This window comes from Akebia trifoliata, chromosome 5, assembly GCF_017979445.1.
Source record: "Akebia trifoliata isolate Shusen 1 chromosome 5, ASM1797944v1, whole genome shotgun sequence".
NCBI lineage: Eukaryota > Viridiplantae > Streptophyta > Magnoliopsida > Ranunculales > Lardizabalaceae > Akebia > Akebia trifoliata.
The window spans coordinates 9,119,330-9,146,452 of NC_141379.1; the positions used below are offsets into that span (position 1 = coordinate 9,119,330).

Here is a 27,123-nt window from a genome sequence, read left to right on the forward strand (position 1 = left end):
TGACAAATGTCGCTTTTATTTTTGAAAAACAATAATGACACAATCCTCTACATTTGTTTAAGATTACACCTTACTTTCCCAAAGTGATGATTTGTTCATTGATTCTAGTCTTCTAAAAATCAATGGAACAATAACGTCAATGCCCTCATTATCACCATCATCATTAACATCACTGATTTCATCATCATGATCACTATCATATGACTGAATTTTTAATTTTTGAATTTTAAAATTAAACAGATAATATAGGCATGAATCATGTCTCACATATTTTCCCTTTATCAAAATTTTCACCTAATATTTTAGACCAGACTTTTTAAATTCAAAATCAAATAGAACTCAAACTTTTCACGAATCAAACTTTGGGTGTATTCCAAATTGCTAACAAGAATAAAAGCAAAATGTACCAATTTTTTTTTCTTCTTCTTTTTGAAAATCATCATATCATCAAGTTCTTTTCCTCGATATAAGATTGGTATTATTTATTTTTTTTTTTTTTGCTTGAAATTCATTTTTCCATAGAACACAAACATTCCTTCATGGTTCTTTTTTCCATAGAGACATTTCCACTGATCCACCATGTAAAAGATCTTATTAAGAGAAGTACCTCCCAAGTCTTGATTCTTGCAATTTCCTGTTCTGATATAATGAAATATTTATTTGCCAAATCATGCTTGTAACCCATTGATGAACAATCCACATCTTGTGTTTTGGTGAGGATTCCGCTGTTTTGTTTATCTACTACACTAAACCCTAAAGACCAAAATGTAGAATCAAGTATATCTTAATTTGCCTCGTAACATAAAAAAATAAATAGGATCTCAGTTATTCCCATGATCAAGAGAGGTCTCAAGATGAAATTTTAAACTCTTTAGACTAATGAAAATAGTATACAATTTGAATAAGTATTCCAATAAATATAAAGGATCGTACACATGGCCTAAAATTTCCTTAGAGGCTACATGAATTGGAAAGAATAATAGAAGAACCACAACAGTAAAGTAAAAGCTGTAAAAACAAAAAAGACTAATTTTAGAACAGGATGGATTCTCATAAACGTCCATCTCTGCACCAATAAAGAATATCCGAATGCCTGTGCAAGCACAAAGCACATTGCTCTCTCTCTGCATTGCCCACGTAATTGGTGTTCTTCCTCAAAAGTAATTTATATGGATGAAATAAATTAATTACCTTGGGAACAGAAATCATAAACATGATATCATTTGCTGAGGCTACACAGCAACCTCAATGGCTTCTTCAATCTTTGGTTTCTTGGGTCGTCCACATCGCCTTGCATCTTTACTCAACAAAAGCGTCAATGCCTTTTCGAGTGTGATATCCTTAGGATTTAAGTTCTACATTCGAACAGTTAAAAAGGCCGAGACACAATAAAATGAGGATGTGAAAGAAATATCTAGAAATCGATAAACAATTACAATGCCCATGTAAATGAATAAACAGTCGGCAGAGATCGACGATCTTGAACCCTTTAATGTCACCTATGGAAGAGGAAGAAAGCCATAAGGCTGACAAGTGTTCCGAAAACTGTATCCTGGTGGCTCTGGGACTTGTTTTAAGAAAAAAGATTATGCTCTTATTCGACTCTAACACATTATATACTAGTTCTAAAATAAAGCAAACATACCTAGGGAACAATATCCTAAGGTCGGACAGCAACATGGAGTCCAAAGGTTCTTTCTTGACCAGGTCTTTGTTAGATACTTCAAAAGGAGTAATCTCAACCAAGACAATATGATGGGGACACCAAATCTTCAAGAGTAGATTTTAATTTTTATTTAGATGTATGTTTTAGGATTTTGAATTTGTGTTTTTTGGGCTTATTTTGATATTTTATTGGCCCATGATCTTAATATAATATTTAGGGAAAATTTAGTAACTTTAATTTGTCTTTTATATAAGTTTATTAGAGTTGAAAATTTAGGATTGGTATTTTAGTTTGATTAGAATTCTTGGATTTATTTTCTTTATATATAGATTGTATTATGATTTTTTTTTTTTTAAACGAAGAATTTTGATAAATAAAAAATGAGTTTCTTTCATGGAGTGAAGTGAATTCTCCACCATTCTTGGTGCGATTTCAAGAAACCCTTAGTGTGACTTCAAGATTCTCTCGTCTTTTCATTTTTTTTATTGTTTCTTGATTTTCTTGAAATATTGAATTCATCACGAATCATATTTTCTTGATTTTCTTTTAATCCTTGTTGTTCTTGATTTTCTTGATTCTTGAAACCTACAGAACTCAATCCTTAATCATTTCCCCTTTCCTTTAATCTTTATCCAACTGTAACCAAAATACCAAAATATTGTAATGGTAAAAACTTTGCAGTTTTTGACCACTGAGATTGTAGTTATAATTGTAAAATATCAAAATTAAAACCTACGACCCAAATTCTTTAGGGTTTACCTTATTGTCATCCAAATCCTTAACCCAATTCCAAATCCCAAATCAGGTCCTCAAGTTCCCTTTTCTTCCTTCATCGTCCTCATCACAATATCCTAAGGTCCCTTGTATTTTGGGGTGGTCATCTCGACCTCCCTTTTGCTTGTTTAATAAAATCCTTTGCTTATCAAAAATAAAAAAAGGAGATAATCCCAAGGTTCCTCAGTCCATAATCAGTCTGACACTTCATAACCACGTCAAGACAGCAACATAGTATCCTAAGGTTCTTTCTCAAGCTGTCTTTGTTAGATACTTTAAAAGAACGAATCTTAACCATGACAATATTGTAAGGTTCCTCAGTCCAAGACATCTCCTTTAGCACATTTAGAGTTGAATTATCATCACGGTAACCACTAAAATATCAACATATAACAAATAGCCTTCTCACCTTAAAAAGAGAAAAAAAAAAACAAAAACTACAATTGATTACATGTCCAGAAACTGATACTCCTGATTTGCTTTGAACCATTTAAGATATTTCAGAAATCTCCTATTAGGGGCTTAGACCCATAGCTCAGTTGGTTCGAAAAATTGCAAAGCAACTTTGAGGTCTTGGGTTCAAGTACAGCTTAGCCATCAAAACCAAAAAGAAAAAAAAAAATATCCGACTAATGGAAGAAATGATAGCCATGAAGAAAGTTATCTTCACATCAAACTGATAATTGGCTATTGAGAGGTTAGCTACCCATTATAACTTTTTAGATGAAATTACTTTTTTGTGCAAAAGAGATTGGATTTCATGGTATCCGAAACAATGAACCATAGACCACAATTGATGACATAGGGTACGAATAAAAAATTTATACCTGCAAGGATACTTTTGAAATGTGCTATAATGGGGAAAATGCTAATAGATAATAGCATACCTTAGGTATTGGAGAAACTGTGCGTCGATGTCTAACTGCAAACCCAGATTTTGAAATCTTTATAGACACTGGGTTGCCATCCTCCGGATGGTTACCCTAACAAGCAACAAGAAAGAGGACAATTTTGAGCACATAAGTTATTGAACTGAACAAAGAAAGTGAATCACTCATAAAGTGTAGGAGAACATCTAATAGGAGCTTAATAGATAAAAAATCTAATGGAAAGAGATGTACCAATGTTATAGGGTAGCGTAGTAATTCAAGAGCGTCCTCTAAGGTGATGGAGTCCTCATCCTTAATCTGAAATAGATATTTGTCTCAGCTTCCATAGAAAAAATTTAGATTTAATAATGGAATTATCTTTACCTATCAAAAATAAATAAATATTTAATAGATCCCCCCACCCTTTCAAATGGTCAAGCTACATGTATGGTGAACACATCTTCTTCTTCAACATGCATGGCAATCCATGGGATAGCCTTTACCAAATCTCAAAAACAATTAACTGTCAGTTCTGCAATTACTAGAACAGAACAGATTTGTTGATTCCCTCGCGTTCGGCTATAGTGGAAACCCCCGAATCTAGAGCCACTTGGCGTTCCAACCCAGTTCCAACAATGCACTTCTCAGGTTGAGAAAGCGGAACTGCTTGACGTTGCATATTAGAACTCATTAAAGCACGATTCGCATCATTGTGCTCGATAAAAGGAATGAGGGAAGCTCCAATAGAAATATATATATATATATATACTTTTGGTTTGTAATATAGTGCTTGTTTATCCAAAAAAAAAACAAAATATAATGTATCCTTTCTGGTTTAATTCGGAAAGGGAACAAGTAGAGATGGGCAGCACACCCAAGATAGATACCACGCCAAATAATTAGCAACCATGGAATCATCGATGTTAAATAAGTTAATATAAACCTTGGCAATAGAGGCTCTTTTTGGCACGAATCCCTTTCTATCTTCACCGAGTTGAACATAGGCCCCATAAGGACCACTCTTTAACAAAATCTGAAAGAGGAAAAAAAAATTTATAGTGGATCCACTGACGATAACTAGCAAAAAATACCAACATAAAACCAAAACTCAGAAGTACAGACCTTTTCATTAGAACCTGGGTTAAGACCGAGCAATTTTGGCTCAGTAAACCTGCCTGTCTGCTGAGGAGTTTCACCATCTTCATCTTCGCCATATATTGTCTTAGCAATGTACCTGTATCCACCATTAGAAATATTTAAGCCATATGTATAGGGAGGATTGGAAAAAGCCTGCCTCATAAAAAAAGATGCATATCCAGTCAGAAGTCACAACAGTCAATTGATACAACATTCCCCTGAAAACACATAAAAGAAAAGGAAAAAAGCTTTAAAAAATGGCCAGTTTCTACAGAAATATTTATTGTACTACTAACATTCCATTCACATAAAACAGTACAACCATTAACTTCAGATAATAAGAAGATAGCAAGAAAATGTTCCCTTCATAGGAACTGAATCCCAGATGCAATATATTCAGCCTTGATAGAAAGAACGCTAGAACTAGCTCTAACCTTCCAGGAATGCTAGTTGTCTAGAAAGAATCAAATATAATATTAACAAAATAAAAAAATAAAAAAGAAACAACATAAAATCTCAGGTAGGATTTCCAGGACTAACTTGAGGGATTCGGGCTCTTATAACCCTATCAAATAACGTTTAATGGTACTCCCCTTCCACAAATAGTTACCCAGCCAAATGCATCACAACAACAATTTGAAACTGGAAAACCAGTTATTAATGTTGAATAAAAGGGGAGTTAAATTCAGTTGTAAGCATGGTCCAAAGTTCCATGCCATTTCGCAATGTTTTGGTGAAACATATTGCTTTCGACTGAGACCGGAACAAAAAATTGACCCCGAAACATACAACCCTTCAATAATGTTTCATAATGTCAGAATGTTTCGATAGAGTCCATTGCATCAGAATGAGATTTTAAACCTTGTTATTAATTAACTTTACTCCAAGGCTTTATTGTGAAATCTCATTAGCATCTTTTGGATGGTATTGGTATCCATTTTGACAATATCTCCCAAGATCAAGCCAGATGGTTTGGAAGACCTTTTGGGGAGTGGGAGTTTGGATGGAAACCAGGCACAAGCTTGAATGGAATTTCCATTTCATATCAAGGTTTGTTGGAACACCATTTTTTATTTTTTTTTGATAAGTTGAAATTTTATTACAAAAGACGCGGACAAGAAGTCCCCTAGTGCAATAAGAAACAGGAGCACAAATCAAAGACAAAAACCATAAAGAAAAAGCCGCTACTCAGATTAATTACAAACAAGATCCCATCTTACTACAATATCCTCGAAGAAGGGCACCTTAAACTCTTTAAAAGCCTTTCCCCAGAAAAAGAGCAGCTCCAACACGTCAATTTTGAGATCTTCATAAGATAGTGCTTGAATTTCATTACGGACCTTATACAGATCACTACTTTTTTTTTTTTGGCTAGGCATTCAGATCACTACTTGAATAGCACCTTTGTGCCTCTCATTCCCCAAAAATAGGAGGTAGAGAGCATCTTGGATTATAGGCCAATTAGCTTGGTCGGATGTGTGTACAAGATCATAGCCAAGTGTTGCCCACATAATTTGAACATTTCTTCCCTCCATGATTTCAAGTGAATAAAAAGCCTTCATTAGAGGGAAAAAAAAACCCTGGACAGGGTATCAATAAAAAAATGAATGCATCGACTCCAGAATCCAATTAGGAGATCCAATAATTTTTTGTAAAGTTGATTTAAAAGAAATGAGTAATCATGTTAATTGAAGGTTTCTAGGCAATCTTCTAGGAAGGAGACTAATCAGTATGAAGTGAATAAATGGATTCTGAAATGTATTTCATCTACATCATTTTCATTTTAGTATGTATCTTGTCATTTAGATACCAACAAAGGATGATCAATTGTGGATCCTAGAAGCCAAGATTTAGTCATAATCTTTTACATGCTCCTCAAAAAGCTAATCGGACTAAAATCCAAACTGTGTTCTGCCCCTCCCTTCTTCAGAATTCAGATCAATGATTATTATGATAACTTGCGTTGCTTTAATTGTGGAAGCAAATGTTTAGGGTCAAGGAGACGATAATACCAAATTCCTTGATCGTAGTCAATTGTATCTCCAGGTTGAGGATTGATGTGAATTGGCTTGTTGGGGAGGAGGTGGTATCCAAGGGGATTGTGGAGTTTTATTGAATGCTTTACACAAAGGAACGTCAATATAGATCTAGTTTGGATTGTCTCAAGTTTGACGGTCAGGATAGGCAGTAAAATTTCATAAAAGGTGTTGTCGTTTCTATGACTTGTGAATATGTTTCTACGCTTATTTTATCTTTCTTTTTTTTCAACTACGACTGTATCCAATTTCATTTTTACCATAATATTTCCATAATTTCATCATTTTTGTTACAATATTTCTACTGGTGAAATTTTTTCTAATTCCAAGCTGAGTGGAAAAAAAAATGAAAAATTAGGCCTAGATTCTGATCCCGAAGTTCAAAAATCATACCAACTGCAAGTAATCACAAAAACTCCTTAAGAAGTTCCTTGCAATATCCAATTTGTAAAGAAAATATACTACCAATTGATGCCTAGTTGCTCTTCTTGTTGTTTCCGAATAAAATGAAGTAAAACTGCACGTTCTTAATAAGCAAAAACCATATAATTGATACCAATCTGAACATAGCGAAAAATTCCAGGGGTAATAAACCACATGTATAAAATAAATTACAATGTCAAAGAGATGCATTAAAGCCATTTCTTCTTACACTTACTTGCATTTTGGGTGTTGATCACATCCTATAAAATAGCCTGCACCAAACCTACTAACTTTGAAGCTCAAAGTGCCTGTCAAACAACTGCGACAAGTTTGAAGTTAAGAAACCAAGAATGGTAAGGTTTGTGGAAGAAAAGATGCTCAAGATATTACATATAACAGGAATATACAAAATAAAAGAACCAAATTTTATATTCTGCCACCAAATCAAAATTCCAATTGACCTTATGTCAGAACTTGCATGCATGATCTATAGCGGAAATAAAAGCCAATTATTTTATACTCAATTGCATTGAAACAACAGAGAAAGTGATATTTTAGATTGAATATCGCCAATGTTAATATGACATTATATGGAGTGAAAGAATCATCAGTGTTAAATAAAGTGTGCGTTGGGTGCTTTGGGCCATATGAGGGTTTGGCCCATGCAATTAGGGTTATGGTAGTTTAGTCATTTGGAAGTTATTACTTATTACTCTATTGTTTTTTATTATTCTATAATTTTCCAGAATTCATCTTTGAATAAGACTTCTCTATTTCTCTCTATTCTCTAAAGTTATCACGATATCAGAGCAACTTAATCGATTCTAGGGTTTCTGCAATCGAGTGCAATAGTAATCCTTCCATCAATATATATTGAGCTCTCGATCACAATAGCATCTCAGATTGCATCTCGATTCAGTTTGCAGTCTTCCTTTTCTATTTGTAGTAATTGATTCAGATCTCCTCATCTAGAAATTAATTCAGTTTGATATTTGCATCTAGGTTTCGATTAAGATTCTATTGTTATTTGGCTCATTTGAATCACAACCTTGTTTGCATCTCTTCTTTATTTTTGATCCTGTCAATTCAGATCTCTTATTTTCATCCTCCTTTTGAATATGACTGGTGAACGAGATGACTTTCTACAAGCCATCAGTGTTAGGCTGAATGGTTTGAACTACGCATATTGGGCATATGTGATAATGAATTTTCTTATGGGCAAGAAGCTATGGGGATATGTGTCTGGAGACTTGGTCATTCCAACTAACACCACGTCAGAAAATTATCTAGAGTTATTGGCGAGTTGGAAAATGAATAATTCCAAGATCATTACTTGAATCAGTAACTTTGTGGATCAATCCATTGGCATGCAACTAGAGAAGTTCTCCACGACAAAGGCAGTTTGGGACCACTTGGCAAAATTGAACGTGCAATCTAATTTTGCCAAGAGATATCAATTAGAGACGAACATTCAGGCAGCAAGACAAGGGGATAAAAGTATACAAGAGTTCTACTCTGTCTTGACTGGATTTTGAGATCAACTAGCCCTCACAGAACTTGAGGGACTTAGTTCCACTAAGATATATATCAAATACAGAGAAGAACATTTGGTGCAATTTTTTATGGCTCTTCGAGATGATTTTGAAGCCTTACGAGGTTCAATCCTTCATCGCAACCCTCTTCCCTCAGTGGACTATGTTGTCAGTGCGCTTTTGCCTAAAGAAGTTCGTCTGAAGTCACATATGGGAAAGGGACTTCTTCCTGTACCAAGTCAGACTATTTTGGCTGTTCCAAACAAGCTTTTCTTAACTTCTTAGAACAAACAGCCGAATAGGGTAGCTATTGATGAATGTAGCTTCTACAAGCAAAATGGTCACTGGAAAGCTCAATGTCCAAAATTGATGAAAAAGAATTAGCAGCAAAACTCCAGACCCAAGCAATTTCATGCAGCAACTACTATTCCTTTTGGAAGTGAGTCTTTTACACGCAACTTGTCTTTATTGTTGAGCAGTTGCAGAAACTCTTAACTACTCATCAGCCTAATGCATTATCGACTATCACCTCCTCAGTAGGTTTGTCATCCACAGCTTCTTCAGGTATGTCTCGTTCCACTTGGGTTTTTGACTCTAGTGCCACTCACCATATGGCAAATGACGTTTCTTTATTTACTTCCTTGTACTCCTCATCCATAGTACCCATTTTTACTGCCAATGGATCTCCTATGCCCATGGCAGGGGTAGGATCTATTCTCTCTACGCACTTGTGTTTGTCTGATGTCTATTGCATTCCACAACTTTCTTTGAACTAAATTTCTGTGAGTCAACTATGTGATTCTAGATACTCTGTTTACTTTTCTCCCATTTCTTGTTTTATTCAGGATCCTCATTCCAAGAGGTTGATTGGGACACGCCGTAGAGAAGGAGGGCTATAGGTGTTGGAAGACCTCCAAGTCCCAGATTTTGCTACTTCTACAATAGACTTTTCTTTTCGATTGAATCCCTCTTATTCTAGTTTTTGTTTATGGCATTCTAGACTTACCATGTTTCTAGTTCTCGTTTAAAAAATTTAGTTTCTACTGAAGCATTAGAAACTTTTCATGATATTTCTTATTGTAGTGGATGTAAGCTTGCAAAATTTTCTGCTCTTCCACTTAATAAAAGCTTATTTGTTTCTTCTACACCTTTTGATTTAGTTCATTCTGATGTGTTGGGTCCTACCCCCATTGCTACTAAAGGGGGATCCTGCTACTATGTCACTTTTATTGATATCACACTCGTTTTTGTTAGATTTACTTGATGAAATGTCGCTGATAATTTTTTTGCATCTTTAAAACGTTTCGTGCACTAGTTTGTACACAATTTTTTGTTATTGTTAAATGTTTTAGATGTGATATGGATGAGGAATATACTTCTGGGGAATTTTCTGATCTAATAGCCTCTGACAGAACCATTCATCAAACTTCTTGCACTTCATACTCCTGGACAAAATGGTGTTGCAGAACGAAAATACAAACATATTATTGAAACCGTCCGTTCTCTATTACTCTCTGCTAGTGTTCCCAGCTTATTTTGGGGGGAAGCAGTTTTAGCAACTGTCTATTTAATTAATTGAATTCCTTTGCTATTACATCTGGATTATCTCCCTTTGAAAAACTATATGTTGTACCCCCTGATTCTTTTTCTTTGAAAGTATTTTGATGTACTTGTTTTGTTCTAAAACCCCATGTCGATCGTAATAAATTGTCAGCTAAATCTACTGTGTGTTTTTCTGGGTTATGGTGAGGGTAGAAAGGTTACAAGTGCTATGATCCTACACAAAAGTTGTATGTGTCTCGTCATGTTTTTCTTGAACATATTCCATTCTTTTCTATCCCTGATGCATCTGGTGCTATCACTACAAATGAACTTATCTATATTGATCATTTTCCTGATGATATCCATGATACATCTACTCATGTTCCAGTATCTACATTTCATGTATCTCATTCTCTAGACAGGAACAAGCCCTCATCTTCTTCTGCAGATATTGGTCTTCCATCTCTATTGGCGGACTCCCATCAAACTTCTAAAAATGTTGATCATGCACCTCCACGTTATCCTCAACACACTCATAAGCCTCAAAAGCTTGTGGACTATTCATGTTATTCTACTAATTTTGCCTCCTTTTTGACATCTATTCATGGTTTGTCTGATCCTACCTCGTATAAGGAGGTTGCTCTTGATACTCTTTAGAAGAAGGCTATGAAAGAACTTTTTTGCATTGTATTAGACAAGTACATGAGATTTGGTTCCACTTCCGGTTGGAAACCATATAGTTGGGCGTAGATGGATCTACAAAATCAAGACTAAGTCAGATGGGTCTATAGCAAGGTATAAAGCCAGATTGGTGGCTAAGGGATTTACTTAGGAGTATGGTATAGATTACGAGGAAACATTTGCTCCTGTTGCCAAAATGAGTACCCTTCATGTTCTTATTGCTGTCACATTTGTTAATCAATGGAGTCTCACAGATGGACGTTAAGAATGCATCCTTGAATGGCAACTTGATTGAGGAGGTTTATACAAATCCTCCTCCTGGTGTTCCGCATAGCCCCGAGGTTTATACAAGGCCTTGTATGGTCTCAAATGGGTTCCTTGAGCTTGGTTTGATAAGTTCTCCACAGTTGTTGGTACTCCTGGTTTTCATCCTAGTCATCATGATTCTGCACTCTTTGTTTGAACTACTCCAGCTGGTCGCATCCTTTTGTTACTTTATGTGGATGATATGATCATCACAGGGGATGATGTCGTTGGAATTGATCATTTGGAATCTCAATTATACCAAAAGTTTGAGATGAAAGATCTTGGCCCATTACGTTATTTCCATGGGATTGAGGCAGCATATTCTCCTCGGGGTTATCTTCTTTCTCAGTCAAAGTATGTTGTAGATGTTATTCATCGTGCCTGCCTTACTAACACTAGGATTGCTGAGACCCCTCTAGAGCTCAACGTTCGATATACCCATTCAGATGGGACACCCTTGCCTGATCCAACTTTATATTGGACTATAGTTGGTAGTTGGGTTTATCTTAACCATCACCCAACCAAATCTCACATATGCAGTTCATATTGTTAGTCAGCTTGTCTCCTCCCCCACCACTCTTCATTGGGCTACCATAACTCATATTCTTTGTTATCTCCGGGGTGCTCTATATCAAAGTCTATTGCTTCCTTCTTCCTCTAGCTTCTCTGATGCTGATTGGGCAGGTGATCCTACAAATCGGGTATTGGATTCTGTATATGTCTAGGAGATTCTCTTATTTCTTGGAAAAACAAAAAGCAAATTGTTTTGTCTCGGTCCTCTGCTGAAGCGGAATATTGTGTTATGACTTCCACAATAGCCGAGATTGATTGGCTTATTGAAGATATGGGTATTTCTATTTCTGGTTCCACTCCAATGCACTGTGACAAACAAGAGTGCTATTTAGATTACCCACAACTCAATTTTCCATGAGCGAATCTATTGAAATAGATTATCAATTCACTCGGCATCGTCTTCAGAAAGGCACTATTTCTCTTCCTTTTGTTCCTTCTACTTTACAGTTGGCAAACTTCTTCGCCAAGTCTCACACTATACAACGCTTCCATTTTCTACTTGACAAACTCTCGATGCTTCAGACTCTATCATCATGAGTTTGAGAGGAAGTGTTAAATAAAGTGTGTTAGGTGCTTTGGGCCATATGAGGGTTTGGCCCATGTGATTAGGGTTATTAGGGTTATGGGTAGTTTAGTCATTTGGATGTCATCATTTATTACTCTATTGTTTTTTATTATTCTGTAATTTACCAGAATTCATCTTTGAATAAGACTTCTCTGTTCTCTGAAGTTATCAATCAGAAGTATCATTTCCTCTAGGAAAGAATCGACTTGGCTGAGATTCATTCCTTAAGTATCTCATGTTCTATACTTAGTTATGCACTAAAAATAGTTCAGTACTTTACTGTAATGTTTTTGTATCTTTGCAAATCAATATATATTGTTATCTTTTTTACCCATCGATGCATCTCAGTCAAGATATCACGTCCCCTCAGTTAACTGAGATGCCGAACAAGATTAAGATTTTAGAATACTCAAAATTCTCAGACTAGATGTCTTTCAGGGTCAAAATTTCAACAAATCAAGTTATAATATATTCATATTTTCCAAACAACCTAACCCGTCACACACTACGTAAAACATATTCCATGCTAAGTTAAAGGTAGGCTTTCAACTTCTTGTTGTTTTCCTTGATATGTAATTGCAACTAGTGGATCGTTGTCCAAGGCAGGTCAATTCGTCTGTAAATTTTGTCATTGCCCATTTTGTACTCTCATGTTGTATCTAGCAATTGAACAACATCATCTGATTATCTTCCAGACCCAAATGAAAATGAGCATATCCCTTCGGTTCAAGTCAGTGGATACCAGTTTTTCAGTCTACAATTTTATTTTTATTTTTTATTTTTCTTGGGGGTGGGGGGGCAAGCTGGACTTGAACCCAAAACCTCAAAGTTGCTTTGCAATGTGTCAAACCAAATGAGCTATGGGTCTTAGCCCTTCAGTCTACAGTTATATAGCAGTATAGACATTGACTAATATGTCATTACTAGCAATATGCCTAGCCTGCTTCCAACGTTGTGGGTCCCCAGAAAGTGTAGAAACACATAATGAGAAAGAGACCAACAACATCAAAGTCAACAACTTCCAAGTTTTGAATGGAAATAAAATGAAAGCAAATATAAACTGCATAATCATAAAAAGAATTATGTATATCCAGTTCTCTTTGATGTTTCTTTAGGCCAGAGGTCCAAGGAGTTAAGTTAAAAAGTAGACATTCAACATCATTTTTTTCATGGGTAGTAAACTGAGAACAAACTAATCAAGAGCCCCCAGTTGCAACACAAAACCTCAGAGAAGGGCTCAAGTAGATGTCAGTTCAAAACTCATCAGCTCCCTATGTAAAAGAACCCAAATTTTAAATCAAACCAAAAAGAAGGCTAACAGAATATAAATACCTAGGGCATGTCCTGTTTTTATCGGGAAGACAAGAAAACAAGAAATCCCCAAATGTCTTCTCCAACATTTTCTCTACCTAAAAGGGGAAAAAAAGACAACAACAACAAAAAAAAAAAACATGAATAAATATAAAAATGGGAAATAAACACAAAACTCTTAAAGAACCAGATATATACAGTCCGTCTTCTACAAAGAACCTATTAATACCTGCCGAACATCAACATTACCAGCACGACCACAATAAGTGCTAAATCGTGTCCAATAATCTGTGAGGAGCCCCTTCCACTCGGTAATCCCAGCCGACACATTATCAAGCTAGTAAAGGGATCAACAAATGGAAGACAGAAAGATGTCATTGATCAGAAATACAATAAGGATAATGATTACATCAAATTATTTGAAACGAAGTGACAAAAAAATAAGGTAAAGGTTACTGCTGCTTATACTTCATTACCAAACTCCATCTCGAAAGATGTGAACAGAACAAAATGATGAACAACAACAGAACAAGCAGATACAAATAATAGTTTTTAGACTAATATAATCCACGCTAATAACCAGGAAACATGGCATGCAGATGTTACAAAAATTCAAGTAAAAGGCATCAGCGTTCTTATTAGAGATTCTCAAGTCTTGTGAGGTAAAGGTTCAGTGTTTAAGCCTTTTATACATGTCTCCAACACCTAGCCAAGATTAGCCCAATACTTAAAAAGTTTCAGATCAAGTAGATGCTACCATATCAAGACTGCCAAAATTGCTTACAACCCACTTCCATTTATTCATTTAGATGTGTATCCATATTCCATATGTCTTGTATCAATACATGGCTTCAGATAGAATTGAATGGGAGGATGATGATTCAATTAAGCCGACCCCATATTTTATGGGATAATGCTTTGAGGATGATGATAATGATGATGGTGGCGATTCATATGTATTATATGAATTATGGTTACATAACATTTTCAAGGTCATCATTTCTCATACATTTTATCCAAGTTTTCGCTGAAATATGCCCATGCCCAAGTAATTTAGTTTTCTCTCACTAACATGCTTGTGGCTTTATTTTCCAATTGATCTCATCCAAATTAATAAAAGGATTTCTGTTAGTTTCAACATCTAAATCTCAACAATCCAAAACAAAGTAATTTTGGCTTCATCAGTGGATCACAAAGAAGGAACAATCAATTGCCAAGAGAAACCAAAAGACAAGACATTAAAATAAGTGTAACATAATTGAAGACCCAATCAACTTAAAGATATGAAGTTATAACCTAAAATGAAACTGGATGAGTAAAACTTGATCAAGATAACTACCTCAGTCTCCATATCAGCAGTGAAACTATAGTCTGTCACCTCAGAGAAATGGTGGGAGAGAAAAGCTGATAGCTGAAAGTCATAAAAAACAGATCAAAGAAACTTCAACAAAATTGGGAGAAATCGCATGTACAAGAAATGAGACAAGAAAATCGAAAGAGACGAAATTTCCAAGGAAAACTGATAATCAATAACAGTAAGATTAACAAGGTGGACAACATGAAGAATGAACTGGCAACAATATGGATGCAAAAATTGTGAAAGAACAATTGCCAATAGCAATGGCATTATGGAAGAGGTGGTCCAAATAAAAAGTGGAAACATAAGTTAAAAGCATACAGAACTCATCATTATCTTGCAAATATCAGAACCACCTGCGATCTCAAAGCCAAACCATGAATTAAACAGCTATTCCAATAATTAGGCTTCAGATTACATAAAATTAACGGTCAACATTCGACTGTACAGATGGATGATAGCCAATGATTGGGAAGATAAATAAGAACCAAATGCACTCAAGGGAACCTAGGAGTAGCTCCAGCCTTTCAATAAGTGACGAAACAGAAGAAGATTTGATTAAAATGGTCTTCGGTCATGTACAAAAGGGGAAAAAAAGGAATATATATATATATAAATTGGTGGCACCAATGACACTGAAAATTACTCTGGTGCAAGCTGAAGGGTCCAAAAGAACAAGCCACAAGGGAACCAAGAAGGATGTGACTCAGGTGGTAAGAAAATATAAAGGTTACATGTTTTGATGAAAGATATGTTCCTGGATAGAATAGAAAGGAACATGGTTTTGAACTTTGAACACTGGTCACCACAACCATAGTAAAAAATCGGAGTTCAGGAATATTTGGCAAGAGAATACTTCAGGAAAATTTGACAAAACCGGGAAAATTAAAAAAAAAAATTATTTATCATGTTCAAGATTAACATGGACCTTAAATTACAGCAACAAAGCCCACTGTGGACATTTCTTTTGAGGAAAAATAAAGGAAAATACTAGGCTCAAGCCACTCCATGGGTAAGATAGGAGGATACTGCTAGGGTTTAAAAAAAAAGGATCAGTACAGATCTCTAGGAATCAGTATTGATCTGTACGAAACCGTTGTTTTTACTTTTATCTCACTTATCTTCGATAGAGAGCCTAAAAAAGTGTTGGGAGGTTAGAAATTATAGAAAATTGGTATTGATCTCTAGGAAAAGTGCATTTTTCCCTCTCAACTCAATAGCAAGTTTGAAGGAGGGAGTCAAACGTTGTTTGAGGTTAGAAATACTAGACAATCAGTACCGATCCATAAGATATCAGTATTCAGTAGTGATATCGAGAGCCATATGTTTATGGAGAGAGCAATTCTCCTTTCTCTCAAGGCTGAAACAGTTCCCATTTAGGGCTTAGTGTTACGGATTTACTGTGCAACCAGAAATTTTCCTTTTTTTGAATATTTTAGAAAAACTAGGAACTTCTAGAAAGGCCCAAAGAATTCTAGAAAAGCATATAATACTCTGGAAGAATCTAGAAGGTTCTAGGGGTGTTCCATATTGTACATAGTAGAAACTTCTAGAGATTCTATATATTTCTTTGGGGAATTCTAGATATAGGAAATGCAGATGTTTTAGGAAGTTTCTAGAATTGTGAATTTGTCAAAAAAAAAAAAAAAAGTTACCGACTTGTCCCTATAGCTATAACAATTGATGAACACATTTTAATGATCATGTGTCAAAGAACCTTACTCCTGCTATGATGACAGTTAACCAATATGTTCATGATTTTTATAAAAGTTCAAGTTTAAATATTATTTTATTATGTTCTCCAAATAAGTATGTAAGACATTAGATTTAAATAAGTATTTTTAAAAATAATAGAAGTACCCACTACCCTAATGGCGATTATAAAGGCTCAAAATCAAGTCTAAAGACAATGTTTTGGTCAGGAGGAAAACCGATGGTCTTGAACGAAACAATCTAAAACGTTCCTGAAACACAAAACGTTTTGCGGTCAATGTTAAATTCCAGTCTCAGCCAAAACAGGAATGTCCTGCCGAAACCTTCAAAAACAGAATTGATATTTGAACCATGGTGATTATAATAGTTATAGTGGTGAACAATAATAATTACAAGACCAATGAAGAGGGCATTGGTGCAAGCTGAGGTTCTTAAAAGGAGTGAGAAAAACAAAAAAATGAAGTTGTCCATGTATGGTTGACAAAAGACACGGCTATAGATAAAGTTAATTGGTTAAAAATTTAAACCTTGGAATGGCATAACAGGGTTTATTCAGCCAACCCAAATTACTTGGGGACTTGGGGATAAAGCTATGAGAACAATAATGGTTATTAAATTCATATTGGTAGAGTCACAGCTAGAATAGCAATGAAATGTTAAAATATTCCTGGATTGAAATGATAAAATTCCATTGCACCAGCAGATATTATAAGAGAGATTAGCAGTGAGAAGTGTTTTTTAAAACAAAGAACATACCATTCGACCACGAAATTCTGGATATAGTACTCGATTTTTAACCTTCACATAGTTTCTGTCCTGATGCCAAAAGAAAATCAGATGCCATGGTTATCTTTGAGAAATTCCAAAAAACCATAAGCTTCCACAAGTAAACTCAACAAACATGGACTAAAAGATCAGTAGCATCCACCCAAAGAATATTAAAAAAAAAGAAAAAGAAAAAGATCATTGGCGATCTCATTGTGTGTTATGAAGTATCCATCCCTGATAAATCAATAAGGCAAAATTTACTGCCAAAATGACCCTACAATGTCACCTAATGAATAAAGCATATAGAGCCAACCTTTAGTTCATTGACCATAATTTTGATGCAGGACAGTGCATGCTACTTTTTTCACTTGTAAATTTGTAATTTGAAAGGCAATACAAAAAATTTCCACCAATGCTAATTCAGTCTACAATCAAAGTTAATATCTTGATGTCATAATTTATTATCAATAACTTAATCTAAACGTATCTAAACAAACATAAAAGACATAGCATGGTGCACCTCAGATTCAAATCATTTACTCAGGTTTTAGACAGGATTGGCTAGCTCCTTTAGAAAACAACTATATGCTAATGCCCACACTTAAATTGCATAAACGCATTCTGAAGATGATGCCAACATTTTCTCTTGTATGTTTCTACCTCATGAAAACTTTTCTGTTTTATTAGTTAACTATAAGAGTTCAAGGATTTGACCATTGATAAAATAAAATAAGTAAAAAACAGTTCTCTTTTGGGGATACCAATAATATATATTATGAGATTTACATAGAGAAGAAAAAGAACACAAATGAAAACATATTTTTCACAAAGGTCTCATTCATGAGTGGGTTCCCAATAATGGCACGGTGAAGTCATTGAGGTGTTTTTGACACCCGTGGGTTTTGCAAACTCTAATAAAGCTAAGATCAAGGCGTTGCGTCAAGGTCTTGGGGTTTTTAAGGATTGTTCTATGATCCTCTTTCAAAAGAGATTCTTCTAATGTCATAGATCATTGGAGACTTGCACAGATCTTGACCATGCTAAGGAGGAGTTGTTATGCAATCTTCTTGCATTTTTAAGGGATCCATGAATGTCACCCTCAAAACTAAGCTTAATTGACTCCTTGTCCTGTTTAATACAGAGGGCATTTTTTTTATTAACAAGGAACATGCATCCCAGGAGGTTGATGCGAGCTTCCTAAAAGCTTACGAGCAAGCAATAATGAACACAAAATCAATCCCCACTCCCAACCTCAAGATAATAAAGACCCAACTAAATGCAAAATACATGGAAACTAGACCCCATATATATTCTATAATAAAAGGACCACTTGTACAACAAAGATTTTATGTCAAAGAAATTATATTTGAAATAATCCTCCTTACTCATGTTAGACCCCAGGAAGGATACCAAGCCAACTTCTCAATGTTTATGCTTGATGGACAAAGTATGCACCCACTTCTTAGAGCATCTCCAATGACAATACTACATTTGCTTCTTTCAATTCTTTTTTTTTTTTTCTCTTACTTATCAAAAAAAAAAAAAAAAAAAAAAATTCTATTTTTTCTCTCCAATGATGCATCTCAAAAAAATGTCATTGGTATGCTTCATATGGCAATTTGATAAAATAAATAATCCAAAATAATATTTTTTATGCTTTGGATGGCAATTTGGTAAAAAAAATAATTCAAAATAGACTTTTTCCAACACAAAAGACACTTTAGCAAATTTTGACATATCCTAAAAGTAATGCCAAATATAGGATTGCTATGAGCATATTTCATTTTTGAGACTCCATATGGCACTTGCATTGGAGAGCATTTATAGGAGACAATTCCAAAATTTGGAATTGACACCAAAATTTGAGATGCCATTAGAGATTCCGTTAGCATCAGTCCATCGATCAACCAAATCACCCCCCCACCCCCCTTCTGCCTGAGCATATCAACAAGGTACCGATTTCCCTCCTACTTAAACTTATGACAATTGACAAATATTGAATTTCACATAATGGATCCTACTCTTGCACCACTATCTTATTGTTAATTTGTCTCATATCATGTTTTTCCCTCTTACAGATTAAAAAAAAAATGTTGTTCCCTCTTATATTGTTCATTGGTTGTGCCTTCAATTAAGATTCCTTCCCAACAGGCCCTTAGAGCTAAAACTTTCTCAATAGCTATCTGGCTCTGGTTGTCAAGGATTAATTTCTTGGGCTCGGGGTATGTCTCATTAATTTGAAAAACAACAACAAATCAAAAGAAGGTATGATCCAATTGAGACAATGATGAGACAAATTGATGAAAAATTACCATTGGGTATTGTGCAGGTAAGGCTAAAAAAGAGACCTCTCAGCCAAGACACTCCGAGACGGTGTATTTTGAACCAGTACATTTATAGTGGAGAATATTTCTTTAATAACTCATCCATTTGATTAAAGAATCAAGTAACAAAAATACAAGATACAAACACTTAGACACGTCAAATTTTGAAAGCACTAATAGATTCCCTTGACTCATATACATGGTGAGAATCATTTATCCGCAAATAGATTAACACATTATCTGATATTACCAATGAATTATAAAAACAAACAAAATTGACAACTAATTGCACATTTCAAAAATACCTGTAAAACTTTCATGGTGGAAGCATATGTAGAAGGTCTTCCAATCCCAAGTTCTTCCAGCTTTTTAACCTTTAACATGTAAAAAGGGGAAGAGAAAAGTGCCCCAGAGGCAAAGGCACCACTTAATATAAATATCATGCAATTGTAAAGTTTATCATGCTAGAAATACTATTTCTGACTAAAGAAGTATAAAATTACTGCAAGTGGCAGCAATATCTATTTTAAACATGAACAAGGCAACTCACCAATGATCCCTCAGAGTAGCGTGGAGGAGGTTGAGTAGAGTGCTGCTTGAGTTCCACTTTACCAAAATGCAAGTGATCCCCTGACTAGAAAATAATTAAATTGATAAAGCAAATCGCAAATCAGTGACCATGATCTGTAGCATATGTCTATGATAAGAAGAGGCAACATGCCTCTCTCTCTCCCTCTCCCCCTCTATGTGTGTATATACATGGGGGTGGATGATGGGACATAAGTAACAACATATGTAAAAACAATGTAATAACAATCATTTTTTTAAATATGGGTTAGAAGTTTTGGATTGAGCTGATTTTTTTTTTTTGTGAGGATGATCTCTATGATGAGAACATCATCCTCAAAAAAATAAATAAATAAATAAATCAGCCCAATCTGAAACTTCTAACCCCATCAAAAGTAATTTAGAATGTGGACCATCGATTTTTTATTAATAATTTGTAAACCACTTTTGATGGATTTAAAAGTTTCAAATTGGGCTGGTTTTTTGTGAGGATGGTCTTCTCATCATAGAGATCATCCTCACAAAAAATCAGCTTAATTCGAAACTTCTAACCCATATTTTGAAAACTGATTGTTTTTACATATGTTTTTATTTATTTCCCATGATCCGCCCCCTATATATATATATATATATATATATATAGTTGAAAAATAGGAGAGCAATCAAAAGTACTTTATTACTAAGCCCTAATTAGGCTTTTAAAGGAGATTACATGGTCTAATAAGTGAAAAGACTAAAAAGGACAAATAATCTGTAAAATAATAAAATAAGAGTTATTCAACACTCCCCCTCAAGTTGATGCGTGGATATCGGCAACGCCCAACTTGGACAAGACACCTTCAAAGACGGCTTTGTTGACACCTTTAGTAAGAATATCAGCAAGTTGCTGCGATGTAAGAACAAAGGGAGTACAAATCTGCCCGGAAACAATTTTCTCTCTAATGAAATGTCGATCAACTTCAATATGCTTCGTTCTATCGTGCTGAACCAGATTTGCTGCTATGTTAATAGCTGACTTATTATCACAATATAGTGAGAAAGGGGCTGTCATTGGAAGACACAAATCAGCTAGTAAGGTCTTGAGCCACAATAACTCACATACTCCAAGTACCATAGCTCGGTATTCTGACTCAGCACTAGACCGAGAAACCACACCTGCTTCTTACTACGCCAAGTGACCAAGTTGCCACCAACCTTAGTACAATACCCAAAAGTAGAACGTCTATTAATCACTGAACTAGCATAATTTGCATCTGTCCATGCCTCAATACAAAAATGATCATGATTACTGAACAAAATACCTCGACCAAGACATCCCTTAAAATATCTAAGAATACGATAGACTGCAGTAAGATGAGATGTTCAAGGTGAGCACATAAACTGACTTACAACACTAACAGCATAAGCAATGTCTGGGCGAGTCATAAACAAATAGATCAATTTGCCTACAACTCGCTGATATTGCCCAATATCCGACACACACTCCCCCTCAGAATCAGCCAACCTGTGATTCTGCTCTATAAGAGTATCAGCGGGACGAGAACCAAGCTGCCCTGAGTCACTGAGTAAATCAAGGACATACTTTCGCAGAGAAATAAATATACTGGACTGGGACCGACAACCTCAATACCCAGAAAATAGCGAAGATGCCCAAGGTCCTTAATCTCAAATTGACGACCTAAGTAATTTTTGACCTCAGAAATGCCATATCATCATCTCCAGTAATAACAATATCATCAACATAAACAATCAGAACGACAGTTTTACCCTGGGAGTGACGTAAGAAGAGGGTGTGATCAGCAGAACTCTGATGGAAACCAAACTGATGCATGGCCTTAATAAAGCGCTCAGACCATGTGCGAGGAGACTGCTTCAAGCCATAAAGAGAACGGCAAAGACGACAGACATGTGTAGGAGAAGCAGAGGTAAGAAACCCAGGAGGTTGGACCATATAAACCTCTTCCTGAAGATCACCATTGAGAAATGCATTCTTGACATCTAATTGGTAAAGATGCCAACCTCTGATAGCGACAATAGAAAGAAGAACGCGAATGGTGGTCATTTTGGTAACCGGAGCAAAAATCTCCTGATAATCAATCCCATAAGTCTGAGCATAACCTTTGGTCACCAAACGGGCCTTATACCGAGCAATAGAACCATCTGGATTATACTTAAGTGTGAAAATCCAGCGACATCCCACAGCTTTCCTTTCAGGCGGGAGAGGAATAATTTCCCAAGTCTGAGTCTTTTCAAGAGCATTCAACTCATCAATCATAACTGTGCGCCACTTAGGATGGGCAATAACATCTGCAACAGTGGGAGGAAGAGAAACAACGGAAATAGAGGTAAGAAAACTACGATAGGAGGGTGAGAGTGCAGAATCAGATACAAAATTGAAAATAGGATAAGTACAAGTACGCTTACCCTTAGGAGTGGCAATAGGACGATCATCACAGGGAACAGAAGGAAGCGGATCTGAAGGCAAGGAGGCGAGCTGGTTTGACAGAAAAGTAATGGTAGTATCGCGTGAATGCCGTGAGTAAACCTACAGAAGAGGGGGTGACAAACTGATAGAAGGTGGAGAGGGAAGAACTGGTAAAGGAAGAGGAAAGGAATCAGAGAGGGGATCATCCGGGGAGTTTAGGGGAAACCATTCAGAGTGAATGCCAACGGACCCATTATAATATGGGGTATGCTCAAAGAAGAAAACATCTCGAGAAATGAAACGCTGTCGAGAGGGAAGATGGTAACACCGGTAGCCTTTCTGGGTAGAGGAATAACCCAAAAAAATACATTTTACAGCCTTAGGATCAAGTTTAGTACGGGTTTGGTCAAGAATTTGAATAAAACATACGCACCCAAACACACGCGGAGAAAGGGGAAACAGGGGACGATCCTGACAGAGTTAAGAAAGGGGTGTGGCAAACTGAAGAACCCGGGAGGGAGTTCGATTAATAAGATAAACAGCAGTAAGAACTGCATCAGCCCAATAAGATGGTGGCACGTTCATACCAATAGAGATAGCACGAGCTAACTCTAGAATATGACTATTTTTCCTTTCTGAACGACTATTCTGTTGAGGGGTCTTAACAATGGACATTTGATGCTCAATGCCAGAATCTAAACAAAGTTTTAAGACCTCACTATAGGTGTACTCAGTACCATGATTAGAACGGAAGGTCTTGATGGTACGACCAAACTGGGTATGAACCATAGCAAGAAACTGTTTAAAAATCTCAAAAACTTCACTCTTGTGTTTCATAAGATAGACCCAAGTGGTACGACTATGGCCATTAATGAATAAGACAAAATAACGAAAACCAAGAGTGGATGTGACGGGGGAAAGACCCCACACATCAGAATGAACGAGGTCAAATATATCAGGTGCAGTAGTATTCATACTAACAAGATAAGAAGAACGCACTTGTTTAGCTAAGTGACAAGTTTCACAAGAAAAATCAAGTAAATTGTTATTATTAAATAAACTAGGGAACATGTGTTTCAAATATCCAAAAGAAATGTGGCCTAAGCGTAAGTGCCAACGCATTACAAGAGCCTTATTAGATTGACTACTACTACTAATCTAGGAAGCAGAATGGGTGCTAGGTAAATCGGGTACGTCCAAAAGATGCAGTCCATTTACTTCACGTCCAGTGCCAATCGTCCTGCTCGACCCCAGATCCTGAAAGACACAATGAGAAGGATAAAAAATTACACTGCAATTCAAATTTTTGGTAATGCACTAACAGATATAAGAGTAGTGAGTTGAGGAACATGCAGTGTATTAGTCAAGGATAAAGAAGATGTAACAGGAACATGACCTTGACCAGCTATAGAAGATAAAGAACCATCAGCAAAGCGAACCTTGCGATGACCAGAACTAACACTATAAGTATTAAATAAGGAGGACGTACCGGTCATGTTATCGGAGGCACCAGAATCAATGATTCATGGTGAGGAAGTGGTGAAAACACCATGTGCAGATGCAACAGTACCTGAGTGAGCGAATGTAGAGACCAGCTGAGATGAGGTCTCCATTTAATTGAAGAATTTCCTGAACTTGTCAAACTTAGCCTAAGAAAGAAATACCAAGTCGGATAATGATGTACTAGCTGAGGGAGGTGCCATATCAGTAGTCGACTAAGAAACTACATGAGCTGAAGGTCGTTGAGATTGTTGACGTTACTGATTCGGACGACCATGAAGTACATAACATCGATCGAGCCTTCACATGACCCAACTTTCCACAATGATCACACTTATGTCGCTGACGGGTAGGCATAGACCCAGTGGAGGATTGCGGTGAAGATAGACGAGTAAGCATAGCGGAGTGATCCCCAGAAGAATGAGGTAGGACAACAGCGCGACGACTCTCAGCAGCCAAGCATACGAATAAGCGGTTTGTAGGGACGGAAAGGGATCCATACACAATAAATGAACTCTCGCATACTCAAACTAATCCCAGAGACCTGCTAGAAATTGAAAAATCCGGCTCTTATCCAGAATCGACGAATATAATGTCTCATCAAGAAGATCCTTCCAGGCATAGGACGAGAAATAGAAGTTCAGCTCTTCCCACCGAGCACGTAGCTGTGATATGTAGGTGGTAACTGAAGAGTTTCCTTATGAAAGACGAGAAATCTCACGCTGCAAGTTAAAAATTCTGACGTTGTTTAGACGTTGAGGGTAAATGCTCTTTGCGGAATCCCATATCTGTTTTGTTGTCGAGGAAAACATAAAACCAGCCGCAATGTGTGATTGCATAAAAGTAACCAGCCAAGAACGGACCATAGAATCATTAGCAAACCAATGTGAGTAAGAACCATCCGTCTGTGCAGGTTGTTTGTCCACTCCTGTGAGGTAACCAATTTTCCCTTTTCCACAAATGAACATTTCAACTGAATGTGTCCAAAAGAGATAATTCGGACCATCTAATTTTACTGTAGTAATTTGAATACCTGGAAAGTCGGTCGAGTGAGAAGGAGGACCACTCGATCCATTACTATTACCAGTGATCGAGGAAGAGGAAGTCTCAGATGCCATTAAAGAGTCTGTGTACTTTGGTTTGAAGGGAGTTCGAAGAGGACAAGGGAACGACTTTCAATAATAAAAAATTTTGCAGCCCCCCACAAAATGTTGTGAATATAGGTTCCAAACAGCCCCTATGTTGTGAGTACAGTCTTCAAACAGCCCCTATACAACTGCAGCCTTCAAGCAAACCTGTGCTAGGATCACAACAGCCCCTGTGCTGTGAAACCAGGCTTCAAACAGCCTCTATGTTGGTCGCAGCTTGCAAACAAACACCCCTGTGGTGATCGTGGATACCAAACAGCATCACGATGTTGGTCGCAGACTCTAAATAGCACCCTTGTGGTGATCGCAGAGACCAAACAACAGCTCTATGCTGATCGCAGAGACCAAAATAACAACCCTATGCTGATCGCAGACCAAAAAACAGCAACTCTATGCTGATCACAGATATCAAACAGCAGTCCTGCTGTGGTGATAAATTCCATACGATGCAAACAACAGGTGTGGGTTCCAAATAAGACCCCTGCTATAGTCGCAGGTTCCAAAAAATAAAAAATAAGCAGCCCTGCTGCAAGTTTCTGTTGCAAACGACCTAAAAACTGTTGCCGCAAGTCTCTAGAACCATCGATTGGTTTAAGAACAGCAACCTTGTTGCTATAAAGCTTCAATGAGGTTTAATGACCCTATCGCATATTGCGATTAGGGATAGAGTAAAACAACCCCCGTAGGGGTGATGATTTAGACTAGACCGAGAGGTTGTGAGGTGGATTTAAGAGAGGGGTTGTGCGATGGGGTTGTAACAAGAAGAAAGGAAAGGAGATGGAGTAGGCTCTGATACCAAGTTGAAAAATAGGAGAGCAACCAAAAGTACTTTATTACTAAGCCCTAATTAGGCTTTTAAAGGAGATTACATGGTTTAATAAGTGAAAAGACTAAAAAGGACAAATAATCTGTAAAATAATAAAATAAGAGTTATTCAACATATATATATATATATATATATATATATATATATATATATATATATAAAAAATAAAACACAACTGAGTTGGTACAATTTTGTGTTTTTTGAGTTAGGGATAAATGTCCCCTCATCTACAGTTATGTGGTTGGACGAATGTCCCATCGACGTACACCACACTTTTATGTCTTTCCTCTTCACTCTCTCTAATTTTATTATATCTTCTCTTTAACCCTTTTTTTGTACTTTTTACCTCTTAACCTCAATTTTTTTTTTTTACTAACGGTAGGGGCCCACTTTTGTAGTAGACAAATCCAACTTAAGGTAAACCTCCCATCAAGCTATAATTTTGTGGGACTCACTTTATATCATTGACCCCCTTAACTAGACTTTAAGGCCCAGTGCTACATTTGTGTGCGTGTGCGTGTGTATGTGGGGGGGGGGGGGGATAAACCTCCTATCAAGCTATAGTTTTGTGAGACCCACTTTATTTCTTTTACTCTCCACTCTTAACTTTACTATATTTCCTCTTTTACCCATTTTAACCTACTTTATTGTTTTTCATCTTTTACCCCCTTTGACCAAAAAATTATTTAATAATATCCTTCAAACTTTTTTTTTTCACTTTACCCCTTTAACCCTCCCATCAGACTATAGTTTTGTGGGACCTACTTTATTACCTTTACTCTTCACCTCCTATAACTTTCCTATATTTCATCTTTTACCCCTTTAACCTTATTTTTTTAATAATGCCCCTCTAACTTTATTTTTTACACTTTTACCACCCCTTAATCCGAGAGAGGATGTCTGTGCCATAGGCATGGAAGAACTCTAGCGTATATGTGTGTGTGTATATATATATATATATATATATATAGAGAGAGAGAGAGAGAGAGAAAGAGAGAGTCCACTTGATTTTTTTTTTCCATCTCGTACCTCTGCCGCCAAATGAACATTTCTACTTTTCTCATGCGTTTGAAATATGAT

At 36.2% G+C, this 27,123-nt stretch overlaps 1 protein-coding gene across 2 annotated transcripts in view; it reads right to left on the minus strand.

Annotated features, from left to right (window-relative positions):
- Positions 1-849: 849 nt before the first annotated feature.
- Positions 850-27,123, minus strand: part of LOC147401415 (DNA topoisomerase, type IA, core) — a 38,102-nt gene continuing 11,828 nt past the window's right edge. Inside the window, exons 11-22 of one of the 2 annotated variants that reach the window (XM_086442722.1) lie at positions 20,128-20,211; positions 19,883-19,951; positions 17,242-17,301; positions 14,755-14,826; positions 13,645-13,752; positions 13,437-13,513; positions 7,141-7,224; positions 4,432-4,543; positions 4,253-4,342; positions 3,562-3,627; positions 3,328-3,423; positions 850-1,355 (exon numbers count right to left, since the gene is read on the minus strand). In XM_086442722.1, the coding sequence (XP_086298848.1) occupies positions 1,233-1,355; positions 3,328-3,423; positions 3,562-3,627; positions 4,253-4,342; positions 4,432-4,543; positions 7,141-7,224; positions 13,437-13,513; positions 13,645-13,752; positions 14,755-14,826; positions 17,242-17,301; positions 19,883-19,951; positions 20,128-20,211 (1,041 nt within the window). In that variant the 3' untranslated portion in view covers positions 850-1,232. Of the gene's footprint in view, positions 1,356-3,327; positions 3,424-3,561; positions 3,628-4,252; positions 4,343-4,431; positions 4,665-7,140; positions 7,225-13,436; positions 13,514-13,644; positions 13,753-14,754; positions 14,827-17,241; positions 17,302-19,882; positions 19,952-20,127; positions 20,212-27,123 lie in introns of those variants that run through there. The other variant, XM_086442723.1, reaches the window with a different exon arrangement.